The 18,379-nt window shown below is 41.9% G+C and overlaps 1 protein-coding gene across 2 annotated transcripts in view; it reads left to right on the forward strand.

The window, feature by feature from the left end:
- LOC128600661 (zinc finger protein 501) overlaps nt 1-7,183 on the forward strand; it is an 8,060-nt gene extending 877 nt beyond the window's left edge. For both annotated transcript variants that reach the window (XM_053613304.1, XM_053613305.1), the window contains 2 exons: nt 471-516; nt 5,273-7,183. In XM_053613304.1, coding sequence (XP_053469279.1) covers nt 508-516; nt 5,273-6,211 — 948 coding nt within the window. In that variant the 5' untranslated portion in view covers nt 471-507 and the 3' untranslated portion in view covers nt 6,212-7,183. The remainder of the gene's footprint in view (nt 1-470; nt 517-5,272) is intronic.
- The last annotated feature ends 11,196 nt before the right edge of the window (nt 7,184-18,379 follow it).

Raw genomic sequence — 18,379 nt, forward strand, 5'->3', positions numbered from 1 at the left:
ACCCACTTGAAATGCCAGATTGGCTCAAAAAGAGTCTGTTACGTTAAAAATGAAAAGATCCATGCTGTCCTTGTCGGTTAAATATTTTTGTCTGTTTTAATTGGAAAAACAAGAATTATTATTGTTTATAATGAGCTTTGAAAAGAGAGAGACACCGATATGTGTATGCTTGGAGAACCACGAGGCAGGTGTTGGCCAGATCTCCATCTCACCTGGAGATTAATCCACAGGTGTATGTTTGTAGAGTCATTTACAACGGCTTTTAACGCGGTTCACCCAATCAGAATCAAGGACCAGAACTACCTGTTTTATTAAAAAAAAACCTGAACTTCAACTGTGCTCCTAAAATTTAGATTTTTCTCATAGGTTTTTGTAATTAGGAGCACACGTGCTCTTTAAATTGTAAGAGTAGTATCTACCTTAATGTGTAGTTAATTTCTGTAAAGCTAAAATATACTTTTCATTTTCAGCAGCAGGACCAGAGACAAGCTCCACAGCAGCAATAACATGATGATGGTGAGGCACTTGTACTTTTTGAAGAATAAGGATTTTTTTTCCCTTTGGTTACATTAATTAATCAATTTATATGGTTAATTAATCATTTATGAATGGATCATATTTATGAAGTTCTGCATATGAATTTGAATGAATAATTATTAAGCTTAATGGTTATGTATTAGCTTGGTATGTTTGGAAATAAAATGACAAAATGCTGATGAATAAATGCTATAAATGTGTTAATGTTTGTTGCTTGATTTTACTTGAAGCACAGGTGTGTCTTATGAGTACATTTTTGAGATGATGGGTCAAATAGAAATTCCACAACAAATACCATTATAATTTCATTGTTTTAATTGCTTCCATCAAACCCAATACAATTTCCATTAAAAACATTTGAATTTGAAGGCGGGGAATGAAAGTCAGTCTTATAAGGATTTCACAGTAAACAAATTCGCTTGCTGTTCATAAAGGAATGGCTCCAGAATCGCATATCCACCCCTGACTAAAGGAGAGAGATTTTTTTAGAAATAAAGGTGGAGTTGAGGCTAAAGAATGGTCACGGTAGACAGGTAAGCAACCGCTCAAATTATATTCGGGCTGCACGATTTGGAGAAAGAAAAAAAAAAAAAATCAAATTGCGATTTACTATTTTAAAAAAAGAGCTACAGGGTTGTTGTGTTGGTTTGCACAGCATCAAAGAAAGAGAAGATACTACTTAATTAATCCCCAGACTTTCGGAAAGACCAAGCATAATGAAAATTTCTTCTAACACTACAATAAACAAACAAAACAATGCAATTTCTAGTGCTTTTGTTTATTTAAAACCACTTCAACATTGTGGCCTTTTTTTTTTTTCACATAAAGCTGTCATGATGCAAACATGTTATGACAAGCAAATAACTACGGCATTTATTTATTTAAATTAATGTTAACTTGTACACATACACCACTGTTAATTAATAGTTCATATTTGTGCATAATACATAGTCCTTAAAACAAACTAAATACTGAAATTTGAAACCTGTATTAGTATATTTGTTTAGTACATACAGCAGGGGAAATAAGTATTGGATGCGTCATCTTTTTTTTTTTTTTTTTTTTTTTTTTTTTTTTTTTCAGTAAATATATTTCCAATGAGGCTATTCACATGAAATTTTCACCAGACATCAGTATTAACTCAAGAAATCTGGAAATATAAAGAATTCACAACATTAAATTCCATGAATGAAGTTGTGTGTAATAAAGTGGAATGGCACAGGAAAAATTATTGAACACGTTAACTGAAATTTATTTAATACCAAGTGGAGGAGCCTTTGTTTGTAATGACGGCTTCAAGACATTTCCTGTATGAAGAAATTAATAGGCTGCAGTATTCAGGTGTGATTTTGGTCCATTCTTCTAAACATATTGTCTTTAAAACTTGTTCAATTGTATTCAAGTCAGGTGATTGACTTGGCCATTCTAACACCTTGAATTTTTTTCTCTGAAACCAATTGATTGTTTCCTTTGCTGTATGCTTTGGATCGTTGTCCTGCTGGAAGCTCCACCCAGATCTCATCTTCATTATCCTGGTGGATGGCAGCAGATTCTTCTCAAGAATCTCCCAGTAAAGGGGCTCCATTCATCGTTCCTTCAATTATAGGAAGTCTGCCAGTACCATGCATTGGGAAAAACAGCCCCACACCATGATGCTTCAACCTCCAAATTTCACTGTTGGTGTAGTGTTTTTAGGGTGATGTGCAGTGCCATTTCTTCTCCAAACATGGTAGTGTGGACTGAACAGACTACACTCTCCCAGTATTTCATAGGCTTGTCCAAATGAGTTGTAGCAAACTTTAAACGAGCTTCGACATGCCTTTTCTTTAGTGATGGAGTCGTGCAGGGTGAGCGTGAGTAGTGGAGTGCATTGCCTATTGTTTTCTCTGTGACGATGGCACCTGCTGCCTCCAAGTGTTTCTGGAGCTTTTTTTCCCGAGTGGTCCTTGGCTCTTGGGCTATGCTGACTATTCTTCTGACTCGCTGGTCAGAAATCTTGCGAGGAGCTCCTGTGCGTGGCCGGTTGATGATGGAGTGATGTTACTTCCACTTGCAGATAATGGCCACAATGGTGCGTACTGGACGATTCAGAAGTTTTGAAATACATCTGTATTGAATTCGAATTCGGAGTTCGATGGAGTAGGATGCGAAGTTGGAGGCTCCTGCCGATTTCGATTAAAATTGTAATTAATTAGCGCTTTTCGGTCATACAATAGATTTTGACTTATTCTACTCCGTTTCCTTGTTTGAACTTTTAATTTTGTGGTACGTTAAAATGTCTGGAAAGAACATGGTAGCATTCAGACACGACTGAGGCCTAGTGTGCGCGCCGCAAGCGAGTCCCCTTCTTCCCCTGAATCTGCGTCACCGAGCGGTGACTTCGCCACCCTCAGGTTTGAGTTGCTGGCTTCATTGAGGAAGGACATTGCTGATATTTTTGAAAAGGAGCTCCAGGAGATTCTCAGGGATGTGCTGTCTATTATCCAGCTTGACCTGCAGACCATGAAAAAACAGCTGGCTAGTGATAAAGTTGCTACCAAGGCTACCATGTCAACACTGAAAGGTACTGTTGTGGAAATGGAGCACGCTCTCACCGGTTGCACCGATGACATGGCTCACATGAAGACTACTATCGAGTCTCTCTCTGCGACTGTGACTCAATTAGAGAATAAATGTGAGGATTTGGAGTCGAGGTCACGGCGCAATAACGTTAGGATAGTGGGAGTTCCAGAGGGCGCTGACACATGTACAACTGCTGCTGTAGTGGTCTTGTTAAAAGAGGCGTTTGGTCTGGAGAAGGAGCCGGTTTTGGACCGGTCCCACCGGGCCCTTCAGCCGAAGTCCAAGCCTGGTGAACGACCACGAGCTATTGTGTGCAGATTCCACTATCGCAGTGACTGTTGACATTTTAGGCCGTGCGAGAGAGCTCCAACGGATTACAGTGTGGCATTTGACCATTTCCGTTTTCCCTGACTACACAGCCAAGATAGCCCAGGCCCGGGCCGCATTTAACGAGGTTCGGCGTCAACTTCGTGGTATTGAGAGCGCTCGCTATGGAATACTTCACCCAGCTCGGCTTCACATTACATATATAACGGTATTCAGAATGACTTTATTTCAGCGGAGGAAGCAGGAGACTATGTTAAACTCTTGATATCGGGGTGAACTGCATGACCTACACAGCTTCGTCTTTTTTGCTCTTCTTTTATTTTTATTTTTTGCACTCGACCTTCCAGCTCTGCAGTATTTGGATTTTTATTGAAGATATCGTTGTTGCATTACTTCGCCTAGATTTTGTGGACTCACTCCTCTTAAATCTACTTCTGTATTAATGTGGTTCTCTGTTTTGAGGCTCTGACTGGGTTAGAGTTTCTATTTATTTAATTTTATTAGTGTTATTTCCTCGGCTTTACGTGCTACACTGTTATATTATTTGTTACAAGTCTTTAAAAGTTAAGGACATTATATTTGTTATTGTGCGCAGACTGTTTATCAGACTTGAAGTCAGTAGGGGTTTTTTCTCTTACTGGAACTTTTTGTCTTGGTAATTTTGTTGGTTAGTTCAGCTTACTCTCCGAGTTGTTTTCACGTTGTGGACAACTTTTGGTTATTGTGGGAAACACTGCTGTCCCATTTGTTTTATGGAGACTTTGGGTGTTTTTGGGGGATTGTGAGAGTAAACAAAACATGCCAATGCTTTGAAGGATGTGAATTGGAACAGAGTAATGTTAGTCAATTGCGAATCTGTTTTTAGAGGATTTAAACCTAACATGGTGAACAAATTATACTATAGAATTCAGGCGATTTTATTGGGGTTATCTCGTACAATCTGGTAAGGAATAATCTGGAAAGACCTTTGTAATATCACAGTCTAAAACTGGATTTAAAGAGAAGCGAATCAGTAAATGAATCACATGAAAATGAATCACATGTAAATGAATCTTATGAAAATGAATAAATAAATAAATAATAATAAAAAGAAATACATCTGTATCCAATTCCATCAATATGCTTAGCAACAATAAGGTTGTGAAGGTCTTGGGAGAGCTCTTTGCTTTAACCAATCATGAGATCTTTCTTGTGTGACACCTTGTTAACGAAAAGCCTTTTTATAGACCATCAACACACAGTGGAGCACTTTGGATATAAACATAAGTTTGTCCTGGTGCATCAGTTTGATTTCCACGGTGTTTAAAATGCTTCCCTGCCTTAGAGGACTTGGAGGTTACACACTTTCTTCCTCAGTCACGTGACGATTTCGCCTCTGTCTGATGGTGACTGAGGTCATGTTGGGAATAAAAGGTAACGCTGACAGAAAGTAAACTGAAGAAAGTCATTGTCGGTGATTCTGGGTGTCTGCTAATGCTAGCGTGCGTATGATGTCATGTGCCGTCACCTAGGAAGTGGCTTATACTTGCAGTTAGTAAAAAAAAAAAAAACGCTAGTGTTGTATTTGAGATGATATTACCTTTCTAAAATCCACACACTAGACAGTAGTGCAGCGTGCATAATGTAAGTATACAGTATTTCATTTGGGATACAACTTTAGTATTTACTCTCCGAGGCGTGTTTTCGGAAGAGAAGTAATGTAATGAGTAAACATGCCCCGTGCCACGCGCAGACCAACTAATCGACAATGAGATTCGTTGACAACGATTTTCATACTCAATTATTATCGATTTTATCGATTAGTTTTTGTAGCTCTAATCTCGAATAATTTTATTGTGTTTTACAGATGTACCACTGCCCAGATTGTGGGGAGAGGTTTACTAAAAGTCATCATCTCAAAGATCACGAGCGGATCCACACAAGAGAGAAGCCGCTTGACTGCTCCCAGTGCGGGAAGAGTTTTACCCGACTACGTGCTCTCCAACAGCATGAGTGCATTCACACAGGACAGAAGTCATATCACTGCTCACAGTGTGGGAAGAGATTTATTTGTCAGAATAATCTCCAACGACACCAGCGCATTCACACAGGAGAGAAGCCGTATCACTGCTCCCAGTGTGGGAAGAGCTTTACTTGTCAGAGTAATCTCCTACAACACAAGCGCATTCACACAGGCGAGAAGCCGTTTAACTGTGGACAGTGTGGGAAGAGTTTTACTCAACAGAGTAGTCTCCAACGTCACCAGCGCATTCACACAGCAGAGAAGCCGTATCACTGTGGACAGTGTGGGAAGAGTTTTACTTGTCAAAGTACTCTACAAATACATGACCGTATTCACACAGGAGAGAAGCCGTATCACTGCACACAGTGTGGGAAGAGTTTTACTTGTCAAAGTACTCTCCATATACATGAGCGCATTCACACAGGAGAGAAACCATATCACTGTGGACAGTGTGGGAAGAGTTTTACTTGTCAAAGTACTCTCCAAATACATGAGCGCATTCACACAGGACAGAAGCCATATTACTGTGGACAGTGTGAGAAGAGTTTCACTTGTCAGAGTCATCTCCAACAGCATGAGCGCATCCACACAGGAGAAAAGCCTTATCAATGCTCGCAGTGTGGGAAAAGTTTTCGTCACCAGAGGGCCCTCCACAGCCACCAGCAGATTCATACAGGACAGAAACCATACCTCTGCGGACAATGTGGGCGGGGCTATACTCATTCAAGTTCGTTAAGGACACACAAGTGCTCTAACTTAAAGCCATCAGATCTTGACATGTGAATTTGTCAAACATGTTTTTCATTTTTTAAAGGGAGGCAAGGAGACATTCAGGCATAAAACTATTCTGCAGTATTCTGTTGCATGGGACTTCATGATTGAATGGTGTTTTCCTATTTGTCCCCCAAATGCTACAATACCAAACATAGAATACACACATTTAACCAGTGGGAATGTCCATTTTAATCGAGCAATCCAGATCTCTGAATGAGACACGTGACTCGGACATCTCCCTCTAACATGAGACTTTTCATTTTAAATGATTTTTAAATGCGAGCTAGAATTTGCTTTTTAAAATGTCATGCTGTGCATACTATCTAACTGGACATCTTTCCAAGCCAACAGAAGATGGTTGTGTTTACAGGCAATTTGAAGAGATCATTCTTGTCCAAGTTGCTCCGTCTTTGCAGCACCCTTTTATCTATAACTAACTACACTTTATGGCCAAAAGTATGGGGATGCTTGACACTACACCCATATATGCCTTTTGAAAATCCTCTGATGGAATTGCATCCAATGCATGGTCTGTTGTAGTTTTCAGATTTACTGCAACCCTGACTAGGATAACACACTTACACAGTAAGATCAATGAATGGATTTTTGTTGTATATATGTTCCCTTAAGAAATAAGAAAATGTTTGTATGACCTGCAAGTCTTAGAATTTTATGCAGGATCACTATCACAATCGTGGATATGCAGTGACTGGAGCATTGAGAGAGTACATTACCAGGGGTCTGGGTTTGATGACCCCCTTCACTTTAATAAATCACATGTTTAATAATTCACCAAGTTTATACTTTCCTTATTAATCAACAAATTCTCCATAATGCAAATCACAAATGGGTTTTCTCATAGTTATGTAATTTCCTTTTAAAAATGTGAAATGTTACATTTATAAATCTTCAGATGCTTTGTTTTGACACTCGCAGATAAACTAATGCATATTAATCATCCTTCATGTTTTTCCAACTTGAATAAAGTTTACCTTTAGAATATTTTATGAGTTTATTAGTCAAATTAAATTACTACCAGTTCATTCATCAGTAGATTGTGAATTACAGGGGGGTCAACATTTTTTTTTCAGTAAATATATTCTCATTGAGGCCATTCACATGAAATTTTCACCAGACATCAGTATTAACTCCAGATATCCAGAAATATAAAGAATTCACAACATTAAATCCATAAATAAAGTTATGTGTAATAAAGTGGAATGACACAGGAAAAAAGTATTGAACAAGAAAAAGCAGTTCTCCAAGGCAAGGAACCAGCTGAAATCCATAAGTAATTATACCCCCCATCAGTGCAAATTCATATCAGCTGGGATAGTAAATTGATGGTCTATAATATATATATATATATATATATATATATATATATATAATATACTAGTTCTCGATAGTTTGTTCTCGGTACTTGTCTAGGCGGTCTCTCATCTGTAATACATACTGAAGAATGCCTTGCTCACCTGCTGCAGATGTTGTAGGGGCTTCCCAGCTCTTCCTCCGCAGATCTAGTGGAATCTGGACAGAGCATCTGTACAATTAAAACAATTAAAAAGTGAAAACCCTGTTGATGCTTGGAGTACCTTTCTATATGCAAACAACATGAACGTTGTTAAAATTTAGTAACTGAATGTTCCTGACAAGCGGAGTGGACAGAATAATAGTAATGGGATTACTTAAATTGCGAGAGCAATAGGCCTGTGAATCTCATATCCAATACCAATCTGGCATAAACAGTGACCCTATCCTGCCAGGGTGGAGAAGCAAACATGGTAGGGTGCTGCAATAGCAGCTGGAAGTATATTCTCCTAGAATAACTAAGCATGAAGAGACTGGTAGGGCCCCTAAATCCTCCTCCCCTATATGATGAACACAGACTGGGTAAGGCTTATGAGGCTTGTTCACAGTGATATGAGCTAGGGGTGGTCCAACATTACGTGAAAGAGAACCGTTGGTATATGACAATGCCATGTGAAAAAAATGAAGAATGGGTGGCATTCAAAGAACGATTGTTGAGAAATTCCCCTTTCTCCATCGATAGAGATTAACACATCCTTTTGATGAGAGTAACATTAATCATAGAACTAAGGGAATGCAGGGAAAAGGGGTTGTCTACTGAGGATGGCAGCACAGTACATATATAACAGTGAGTTGAGATGTTATGCTGGTGAGCAGTAAGATTAGCATATTGCCAAAAGGTGTTATGGGAGTACAGGTGAAGTCCTGTGGTTAGTGTTGGAGCCAGGAGATACAGAGCCATAGGTGCTATCAAGACTAGATAATAGAGGAGTGGTTTCATTGGGAGGATCAATTTGTATTTGTTTCCAAGTCTAATACAATAAAATGTGTATGTGTTAAGTTAAGACGAGAAGAGGCCTCCTAGGGGCTGATTGATTGTGAATTTTCTCCTGTGTAGGGTGAGTTTGTTCTAGTTGGGCACCGTTTCAGTCTACTGGTGTGGATCCACTAGGGTTGAGAGTCAGTGAGTATGGTCGTGCGAATGACACTTATCACCCTTGTGGGAAGTCCAAAGGCAGCTTCTCCAGCTTTCCTGGGGTTGAGGCTTTTCACCAGTGCTGCATCACCTGGGAGAAAGGGGTGAGTAGGTTTCTCTGTAGGTAAAGGGAGAGAAGAAGAAACATTAACATGCACACTGATTCATTTTTCAATTAAGGCTTGCGTATAATCGCCAATAATCATGTCCATGTCTCCTGTAAAAGAAACACCAGGGTTACCTTTAGTCCACGAGGTTCGAAATAGTCTGCCCATTATGATTTCAAAAGGAGATAATTGAGACTTTGGATGTGGCGTCATTCAAATCTCACAGAACAGCAGGGAGTAAGTCTGCCCAATTTCTATCTGTTGCAATTCAATTAAATTCAATTTTAATTGTATATCGCTTTTTACAATGGTCATTGTCTCAAAGCAGCTTTACAGAAATCTATAAACATGGGATACAGATTTTAAATGTGTGAATTTATCCCAATTGAGCATGCTGGTGGCGACGGTGGTGAGGAAAAGCTCCCTAAGATGTTAAGAGGAAGAAACCTTGAGAGGAACCAGACTCAGAAGGGAACCCGTCCTCATCTGGGTAACAACGGATAGTGTGAAAGTAAAAGAAAGTTCATTATGGTTTTTATATGAAGTCTGTTTGTTGAACTAGTCCACTGTTCAAAGGAGACCTGAGTGTAAAACTGTATGTAGTAATTGCAGTCCTGGGGCCTTAGAAGCAACCGTAGTCCCAGCAACCGCAGTGAGAATGTCCATGTGGAATTGGAGTAGATGAGAGCTCCATCCAGAGGTAGGGCATCAGAACGGATCAGGATCACTAGCTATCTCCATAAAATTATGTGTGGCTCGACAGAAGGAGAGAGGGACGTAAAGAGAGGGAGAGATTGTTATGTAAGACAGTGCTTTGCGTAAAAGAAAGTCTACTCATGGTAAGCTTGAGTAAACCAATACGTTTTAAGACTAGACTTAAACACTGAGACTGTGTCTGAGTCCCGAACACTAATTGGAAGGTTGTTCCATAACTGTGGGGCTTTGTAAGAGAAAGCTCTTCCCCCTGCTGTAGCCTTCGCTATTCGAGGTACTGACAAATAGCCTGCACCTTTTGATCTTTCCATCATTGCCTTAGTAAGTCTGTCCTTAATTGTGTGATTTTTTTCATTCAACAATACCGGAGCTTTGAGGATGGTATGGTATGTGATAGTTCCAGTTGATGCTAAGGTATTTTGCAAAGCTTTTGGCACGAACGGAGTGCCGGTATCGTTGTCGATCGATTGTGGGATGCCATATCATGGTATTATTTCTTTGGCAAGGATCTTAACTACTGTTGTGCCCAATTTCCCAAAAAAGTGAACACTTCCAAGTTTTAAAGTCAAATACTTACATCAGCTTGTGGATGACGCAAAACACAAAGAACCATGAGTGAGAAAAGAAAGGGTCCAAGTTTATTGTTCACCAACATGAGATCCACACAGTGAAACATCCCAAAGTGATCTGAATTCCTTTTAGTCTGGGCTTCCTTTTTATACAGTTTGCTATCCCTTGGGTCTGCCCCCTAATTAGCCCTTTTCCAATATGTATGAGTTTTAGTTTATTCCTTTCCCAATATGTTTATAGTTAGCATTTTCCCAGCCCAATATGTTTTCGTTTCAGACTTTCCCAAGCCCTATATGTTTATGTTTCAGGTTTTTCTCATGCCCTTAAGTTCCCGTTTTGTTTTTTTCCACTCCCTTAAGTTTGACTGTTTTCAATTTCCCTTTTTTGAAAAACCTCATCAGCTCCCTAGGGCATTATTATTTTGGACATCAACGAGTGAGGGCCTTGACCTTTTTCTTCAATCTCCCAATGCTTTTCACTATGGGTGAGTGCATACATTTAACTTGTTTTCTGCAATCATCGCTATTGTCTTCTTCTTATCATTATCGTTATATGTCTAGCATGTAAGTGAGTGTTAGTAACTTATTCTTCTATTCCTTATATGTAATCCTGTGTGTGTTGTAGCACTTCATGTAATGCCTAAGCCAGAGTGGCTTCCTCTATGTGTGGTAGAGTGTAACCCTATTTTTTTTGTTTACTTTCTCAGCAAGGCAGCATACTTTTCTCCCTCCTTCCTTCCAGGACACAGGCCTGGACCTAAATACACGCTATCAATTAGCACCCCCACCCCCCCCCCTCCCGCCCACGATAACCTGTTGCGCAATTGTTTCATCCTCGCTTAATTCAGTGAGAATTGTTTCATTCTCGCTTAATTTGGAGTTGGTGTCGCTTAATTCGGTGAGATGCACCTCCCCCTATGAGGCGGTGATACACTGAGACGGGTCAAGGTGGCAGCTCAGTCCCCAAAAAGCAGCCAAGAAAGCCAGGAGGGAAGGTGTGGGGGAAAACCAGAGTTATGTACGTGTTCCTCCTGAAGGGCTTTCAGGTGATCTAAGACGTGAGTGAGGGCACCATGGGCCCTTGAGTGTAAGGGAATGGCGGCACAGCATTCGGGGCCAATCATAGTGCACACCCCCTCCTCTGGAGCATGCATCTGACCAAGAACAATCCAATTCTGAGCTGCCATGAGAGATGTCACTTTGTCACCTGGCTACACCAATCTTTCTGGAGCCATGTTCTCATCCCTGTGGATTGCTTCCCGTACCTGCGAATACAATTCTCTGTGTATCTGGGTTAAACTGCATATGTATTCCTGCATCTTGTCTTCTAACTGCTCCAGGAGTGGCCCTTTATAGGGGCCATGGGTAAATGCCATTGGAATGGGGCAGCCTGTGAGCATCTCATGCGGGGTCAAGTGAGTAATGCGGTTAGTCTGTGAACACATCTTCATCAGGCCCAATGGCAAGGCCTGTACCCAATTTAAATGGGAACTCTCACAAATTTTCATTAGTTTACTCTTTATTACCCCATTTGCCCATTATACCTTATATTATTTATGTATACCTACATTATTCCTTGCGACTGGGGGTGGTACACTCATCCCAACCTGTGGTCCATGCACAACGCCTTTGCAATCGCCTCGATTGTTTTATTTACTAAGTTCGTGCCATTTTCTGAACTTAAATAATCTGGGATGCCAAACCTTGGTATAACTTCAATACAGAGAAATTTGGCTACTGTCTCTGCGTCTTCCCTTTCCGTAGCTGTGGCCTCAACCCATCGACTAAACAAGTCTTCTACTACCAAAATTTACCGTTTCTTCCCTTTCCTATTTTCGGCCACCATTTCCACATAGTCCATTATTAGATGCCGGAAGGGCCCCATTGGTTCTGGTATATGTCCAACAGTGGCAGTAGTTTTTTCTGACATTATTTTTGATACATTTCACAGTTATTAAGGGCATGATCAACTGCACTAGCCCAATACGGTGACCACCAGTCTTTGCAAATTTTCTGGTTGACTTCAGCTCTATGGGTATGGTCTAGACCATGAGCGTCTTTGATTAGCATTGGAAGAAAACTTGCTGGGGCCACACACAGCTCTTCAACACTACGCCACAGCCCCGTACCCTTTTCCTTAGTTGTGCCCCGCTTTATCCATGTTGATATCTCTATTACCCCTGCCATATTTTGCAACTCTACAATGTGGGTCGAATTTGTCTCTTGGGGATGACGATCTGTTACCTCCCCCAAGTTAGTCAGTGCCATCATCTGAGTGGGACCTATGGCAGCCTTTTTAGCTGCCTCGTTGGTGACTGTGTTACCCCTAGTAACGAAAGAATCATCAGTCTTGTGTGCTTTACATTTGACTATGGCTAACTTAGTGGGTAGTGACATCGCGTGTAGTAAGTCCGAAATAGCTGCCCCATGTGTTATGGTTGAGCTATCAGTCCGTTGAAACCCGCTCTGTGCCCAGATCTGCCCGAACACGTGACAGACCCCGTGAGCGTATGCAGAGTCTGTATAGATTGTACACCTTTTGCCATTCCCTAATTTACACGCTGCCATCAACACCATTATCTCGGCTAGCTGAGCAGAACAGGGTTGGGGGAGGGGAACACTCATCACCTCTTCAAAAGTTAACGGTTTACTTTTAGTTTCAATTACTGCATATCCTGCTTTGTTGCCTGTATCAGTATGGAAGCAGGACCCGTCTACAAAAAATGTGTATTGGGCATCTGTTAGAGGTTGATTCTCCAGATCAACTTGCACTTTTAGAAATTTTTCTGAATCTGACACACACTCACGGGAGTGCCGTTGAAAGGAGTTACCACCTTGTCTGCCGGGGTGACTGTGGTACAACTCTCAATGGTGAATTCTGGTACCCATAATATAGAATCATACCCCGTGTGACGAGAATTGGTTACGACGAACATTTGACTTGTCAGAAGTGCGTGTAACGCATGTGTGTTGTACAGTGTTACAGAATGTCCCATCGTAATCGTGGATGCTTTCTGGTATGCAAATGCTGCGGCTGCCAACAAGTGATAACAGGGAGGCATTCCCTTCTCTACATTATCGAGCACGGTACTATAATATACTACTGCCTTCTTGCCCATACCATGTTGTTGCTGTGTTAAAACTGCTGAGGCATGTCCCCATTTCTCAGAGACATATAAGTGAAAGGGCTTACTGTAATCTGGGTTAGCTAAAGCTGGCACAGTCATTAGTGCACTTTTTCGGTTCAAAGTTCTCTGCGACCATGAGAGAGACATGGGGAGCTGCATTTTCTTCCTGATATAACTCCCAGACGCAATTCTGTCTGGGAGTTTTATCATGGCGGCTATGCCTTGTGGGCTGCTTAGTATGTCCACTGTTTTAATGTCCATCACCTGCCCCTGTTCCATTTCTTCCCACATCTGGGCGAATTCCTGGTCTTCTCCCCTTTTGTCATACTTTAGGGTACAGTGCAGAGGGTTGTCAGTCTCATGGCAGTCGGGACGTATGTATTGTAGCCATGGTCTACATTCCACATATTTTTCCCACAATTCTGACTGGCGCAGATCAGACAGTTCCAACCAGTATACCATGTCTGTGGCAGGGAGCTTAGCTTTAGGTTCATGCAGGAGAAGGTATTGCATTGCTATGGGTTTAGGGAATGTTACCCACAGTCCTGTTGCTTTGCATTATATTGGTGCCCCTAGTTTGCATAGGGTGTCTCGTCCCAATAAATTGACTGGTGCTCTGTGTAAATACAACAGTGGAGCCTGTATGGTCACGCCATCTAATGTGAGTTCTTGAGGTTCCGTGAATCATAAGGTTTGTACTTTTCCTGAGAAGCCCATGGTTTGAATTGCCTTACGGGTGAGGGGGAGCTGCGAGCCTTCTATCCCACTGCTTGAGTACTTGGCTCCTGTGTCGATCATGAAAGGTATTTTCAACTTATTTTTTCAACCGTCACTGTGACTGTTGATTCTTGTTCTGGGTGCAGTGTGGTGACATACTGCATCAGCTCCCCCCCAGGCTTCTCTAGGTCTCCTCAACTTTGATTGGGGTTCAGTCCCTCGTATGGGCCATAGATAGGGCCTCCTGGGGGCACTGGGGACTGCCATTGTGGGTGTATTCCGTGATTTTCCAGCATTGGATTCGGGGCTGTCTGTCCTAGTATTTGACCTTTTATCTCCACTCTGTCCACTCGGTCCCCCCATGTTGGTCTTATGGCATATGGGCAGTTTCTCCTCAGGTGATTTGGATCGCCACATCCCCAGCATCCTCTTCCTCTGCCAAAATATGGGGGCCCTTGCCCTTGGTTCATGTACCCCTGCTGTACTGCGGTCCAGGGTTATACATATAGTCATCTGGAGCTGGTTGCATCATTGCTGGGACTTGTGCTACTTGCATTTGTGGCTGGACTTGGGTAGCAGGTGGTTGCGCCGGGGGTAAGGGGGGGTTGGGGGGGGGGGGTGTGGCAGCTGGTTGTGAGGTTACCATGCAGCTTGTTTGACACTTTTTTCTTTTTTCTTTTTTCCTCTTATTTAGTCCTGGCTATCTCTCACAACTGTGCCTTATAAAGTTGTGTCATCAATGCTTCGGTAGCTTCCTTGGTCTCCTTTTTTTGTTTTCTGTGTTGTTCCTCATGATGGATTGCGTGAACCATAAACGAGTTCCGTTCCATTCCATTGAGCTCATGCCAACTACTTCTTCCAGTCTTTTCTGCACCTCTTCTGGGAGGACTTTCTTCAACAACATCTTTAACAGGCCCCTGCTGGCTGCAGATTCATCCCATTTTGCACCTGTCTCATCTCTCCATTTGTCTTGAAAGTCTTGCACAAACTTGGTTATGTTCTCATCTTCTTTTAGCTTGACAGTTTCCAGCTTGCCTGGATCCATGTTTGTGGGATACATGTCTCTTACAGCATCCCATATCTCCTGTCGGCACATTTCAAATGGGATGGGATCTTCCATGGGATCTTTCATTAATGTTTCGTGACCCGCTGTACTGATGATTTCTTCAATCCGACCCTTGCCCACTGTGTGGCAGAGTATGGCCTTTATGTCTCCAATCGCCAAATGTTGGCCTGCCATTTTTTCTTCAAATTGAGTGATCCATTTCTGTCCCCCTTCACACATGTTGGGTAGCCATTGAATTACACCAGTCAGGTCCATAAAACTCCAGGGTGCATATTGCAGTGCTTTTCCCTTTACTATCAGGGGATACTGTGTGGTGGGGTAGAGGTGTGTGGTGTAGTCGGGGTCAGCAGTGAAGATCCTTACACTTTTCCTCTGGGCCTCTTTCTGACTGTACTGTAACTTGGCTGGGGTTCACAGTTGTTTTCTGTCTCGCAGTTTCATTGTGGAACTTTGCTCCCCTTCTCTTTTTCCTCTTCACCCTTGCTTTCTTCTTCATCCCTGCTTAGCTCCATATCCGAACTTGTGCTTCTCGACTCCTTTCCCTTCTCTCCCGGGTGGCGGTGTAAGGCTTTCACTTTGTCCAGGACCTTGGATGTATCTCTTATTGACTCCAACTGTTCTGTTGAGGTATGGTTTAATGTCTCCTCCATGTCATCTGGTCTCATTATCCTTTCCATTTGCATCGAGTTTACTTGTCGTACGTTCTGTGCTGCTTCCCAGGTCCTGGTCACAAGCTCCTCCAGTCTTCTCATTTCACCCTCTTTGTCCACTGCCAAGTTTTCCAGTTGTCGCACCCTTTCTGTCAGTACTTCTCCTTCCTCAGATGGGTAAGGGGTAATCGTTACATCTCCTTCCAGGTGAACTGTTTGTCCTTGTTCTCTCCCTACCCCATGTTCCTCTTCCTCTCCCTCTTTCACTGTTGCGTGATGTTCCTCTTGGTTGCAGAATTCTTGTCTAACCTCATTTCCTATCATGCCTGCTTGATCCCATATGATGAGGTCAAGTTCATTCGCTGGCTCTTTTTTCTTGGTTTTCAAATCTGAGGGGCCCTTTTGTGTAGCTTGTGTTACATGCCGGTTTTCTGTCTTTCTTCTTACCATTGGTGTACTAGTGTATTGATACTGTGGGTATTTTCTCCAATAGTCCTGCATGCACTTGTTCACTTGCCTGCTGTCCACATCCGGTAGCCCGATCACATCATCTCATTCTATTATTGGATTATCTTCTTTGGAGTGCTCTCTCTCCTCCTCTTCTTCTGTATTTTCTTCTTCCTCATGTCTTCTTTCCACAGGTTTTCGGAAGCCTTTGAATGTTCGCTTAACTTCCACTTCAGTAGGTATCCATTCTCCTTCCTCTGATGTCCGCAGCATGTATATTCCTGCTGCCAGGGTGCGCGTTCGGGGTTTTGCTTGTGGAAGATACCATGGGTCATATGGGGTTGGTGGCCCCGGCTCCAATAATTTCTCACATGGTGGCATGGTTCCCTTTATCTCATCTTCTCTTCCTTTCTCTTCTACTACTTTCCCTTTGTCATTATTCACTTCCTTGCCTCTTTCTACTTGTTCTTTCTCCTGATCCTCTTTTTTCTTTCTTGCTACCTCCGCACGCTCTTTCTGTACTCTATCCCTTTCCCTTCTTTCTCTTCCCTCTACTTCAAACCATTCCACTATTTCTTTCTTTTTCCCTAGCTTTGTCCATGCCTCTTTCCCTCTTTTTTGCCAAACTGTGAGTCTTTCCTTCATTTTTATACACAGTTATTTATCAAAAGTTCCCACCTTGGGCCATTTCAACTCCCCACTCATTCTTTCGCTCCATTTTTTGCGGTAATGTTTAACGTCTTTTTCATTTTCTTTGTGCTTTTCAATAATGATCGCTATTGGATTTACTCCTGTTTTTCCAGCTGCCATTCTGCTTTAGTAAAAATATGTTTGCGTGTATTATTTTGTCAACTTCTCTCAGCCTGTATCTCACAATCCCCAGCCCTCTGTAAATAGGAAAACACTCTTAGTGAGTCTCCCTCCCTCTATTTTGGGTGTGCCTTTCTTTCTGTTTATGAATATTTTCACAACCAAAATGCTTTTCCCCTTACCGTGTCCTTTTGTATTGCCTTTCCCACACCAGGCACTGCCTCTTAGTTTTCTTGTAATGTGGCGATGGGTTTTATGGGTTTCCTCTCCCCTCTTGTACTTGGCCCATCTTTCCCTATGGGCTTACAATATTTATTTATTACTTATTGGTTATCTTATTGTCTCACACTTTAAACATCTATGATTCACACTACTTTTTCTCCACGGATGGTTCCATGTCCTCCCGCGCTCCGTCCACTTCCTATATTTATACAGTCATACACACAGTCACTCACACCATTTCTCCATTTATAAAGTCACAGACACACATTTGTTCACACTCTTTCTCTCACACACTCTTACTCACACCCCAGGCATGCTGTCTCACAATGAGTTTTGACCTTTTGTCCTTACCCTGAATACGGTGACCCAAACCTGGGCCCAGGAATTTTCTTTTCCCCTCTATTCAGACTGCTTCTCGGAGCGGTATTAGGGGTCCCCACCAAAGCAGCCCCGCCATTTTGGCCAGCGGTATCTGGGGAGTGAGGCCTCACTTTTCACTTGTCTTCTAAGCAGCCCTGTCTTCTAAGCAGGTCCAAGTTTATTGTTCACCAACATGAGATCCACACAGTGAAACATCCCAAAGTGATCTGAATTCCTTTTAGTCTGGGCTTCCTTTTTATACAGTTTGCTATCCCTTGGGTCTGCCCCCTAATTAGCCCTTTTCCAATATGTATGAGTTTTAGTTTCTTCCTTTCCCAATATGTTTATAGTTAGCATTTTCCCAGCCCAATATGTTTTTGTTTCAGACTTTCCCAAGCCCTATATGTTTATGTTTCAGGTTTTTCTCATGCCCTTAAGTTCCCGTTTTCATTTTTTTCCCACTCCCTTAAGTTTGGCTGTTTTCAATTTCCCTTTTTTAAAAAATCTCATTATCTCCCTAGGGCATTATTATTTTGGCCATCAACGAGTGAGGACCTTGACCTTTTTCTTCAATCTCCCGTTGCTTTTGACTATGGGTGAGTTCATACATTTGACTTGTTTTCTGCAATCATCACTATTGTCTTCTTCTTATCATTATCATTATATGTCTAGCATGTAAGTGAGTGTTAGTAACTTATTCTTCTATTTCTTATATTTCATCCTGTGTGTGTGTGTGTGTGTGTGTGTGTGTGTGTTGTAGCACTTCATGTAATGCCTAAGCCAGAGTGGCTTCCTCTATGTGTGGGAGAGTGTAACCCTATTTTTTTTGTTTACTTTCTCAGCTGGGCAGCACCCCTTTCCCCACGCTCTCCGTATCCTCC

This window comes from Ictalurus furcatus, chromosome 24 (genome assembly GCF_023375685.1).
Source record: "Ictalurus furcatus strain D&B chromosome 24, Billie_1.0, whole genome shotgun sequence".
NCBI classification, from domain to species: domain Eukaryota; kingdom Metazoa; phylum Chordata; class Actinopteri; order Siluriformes; family Ictaluridae; genus Ictalurus; species Ictalurus furcatus.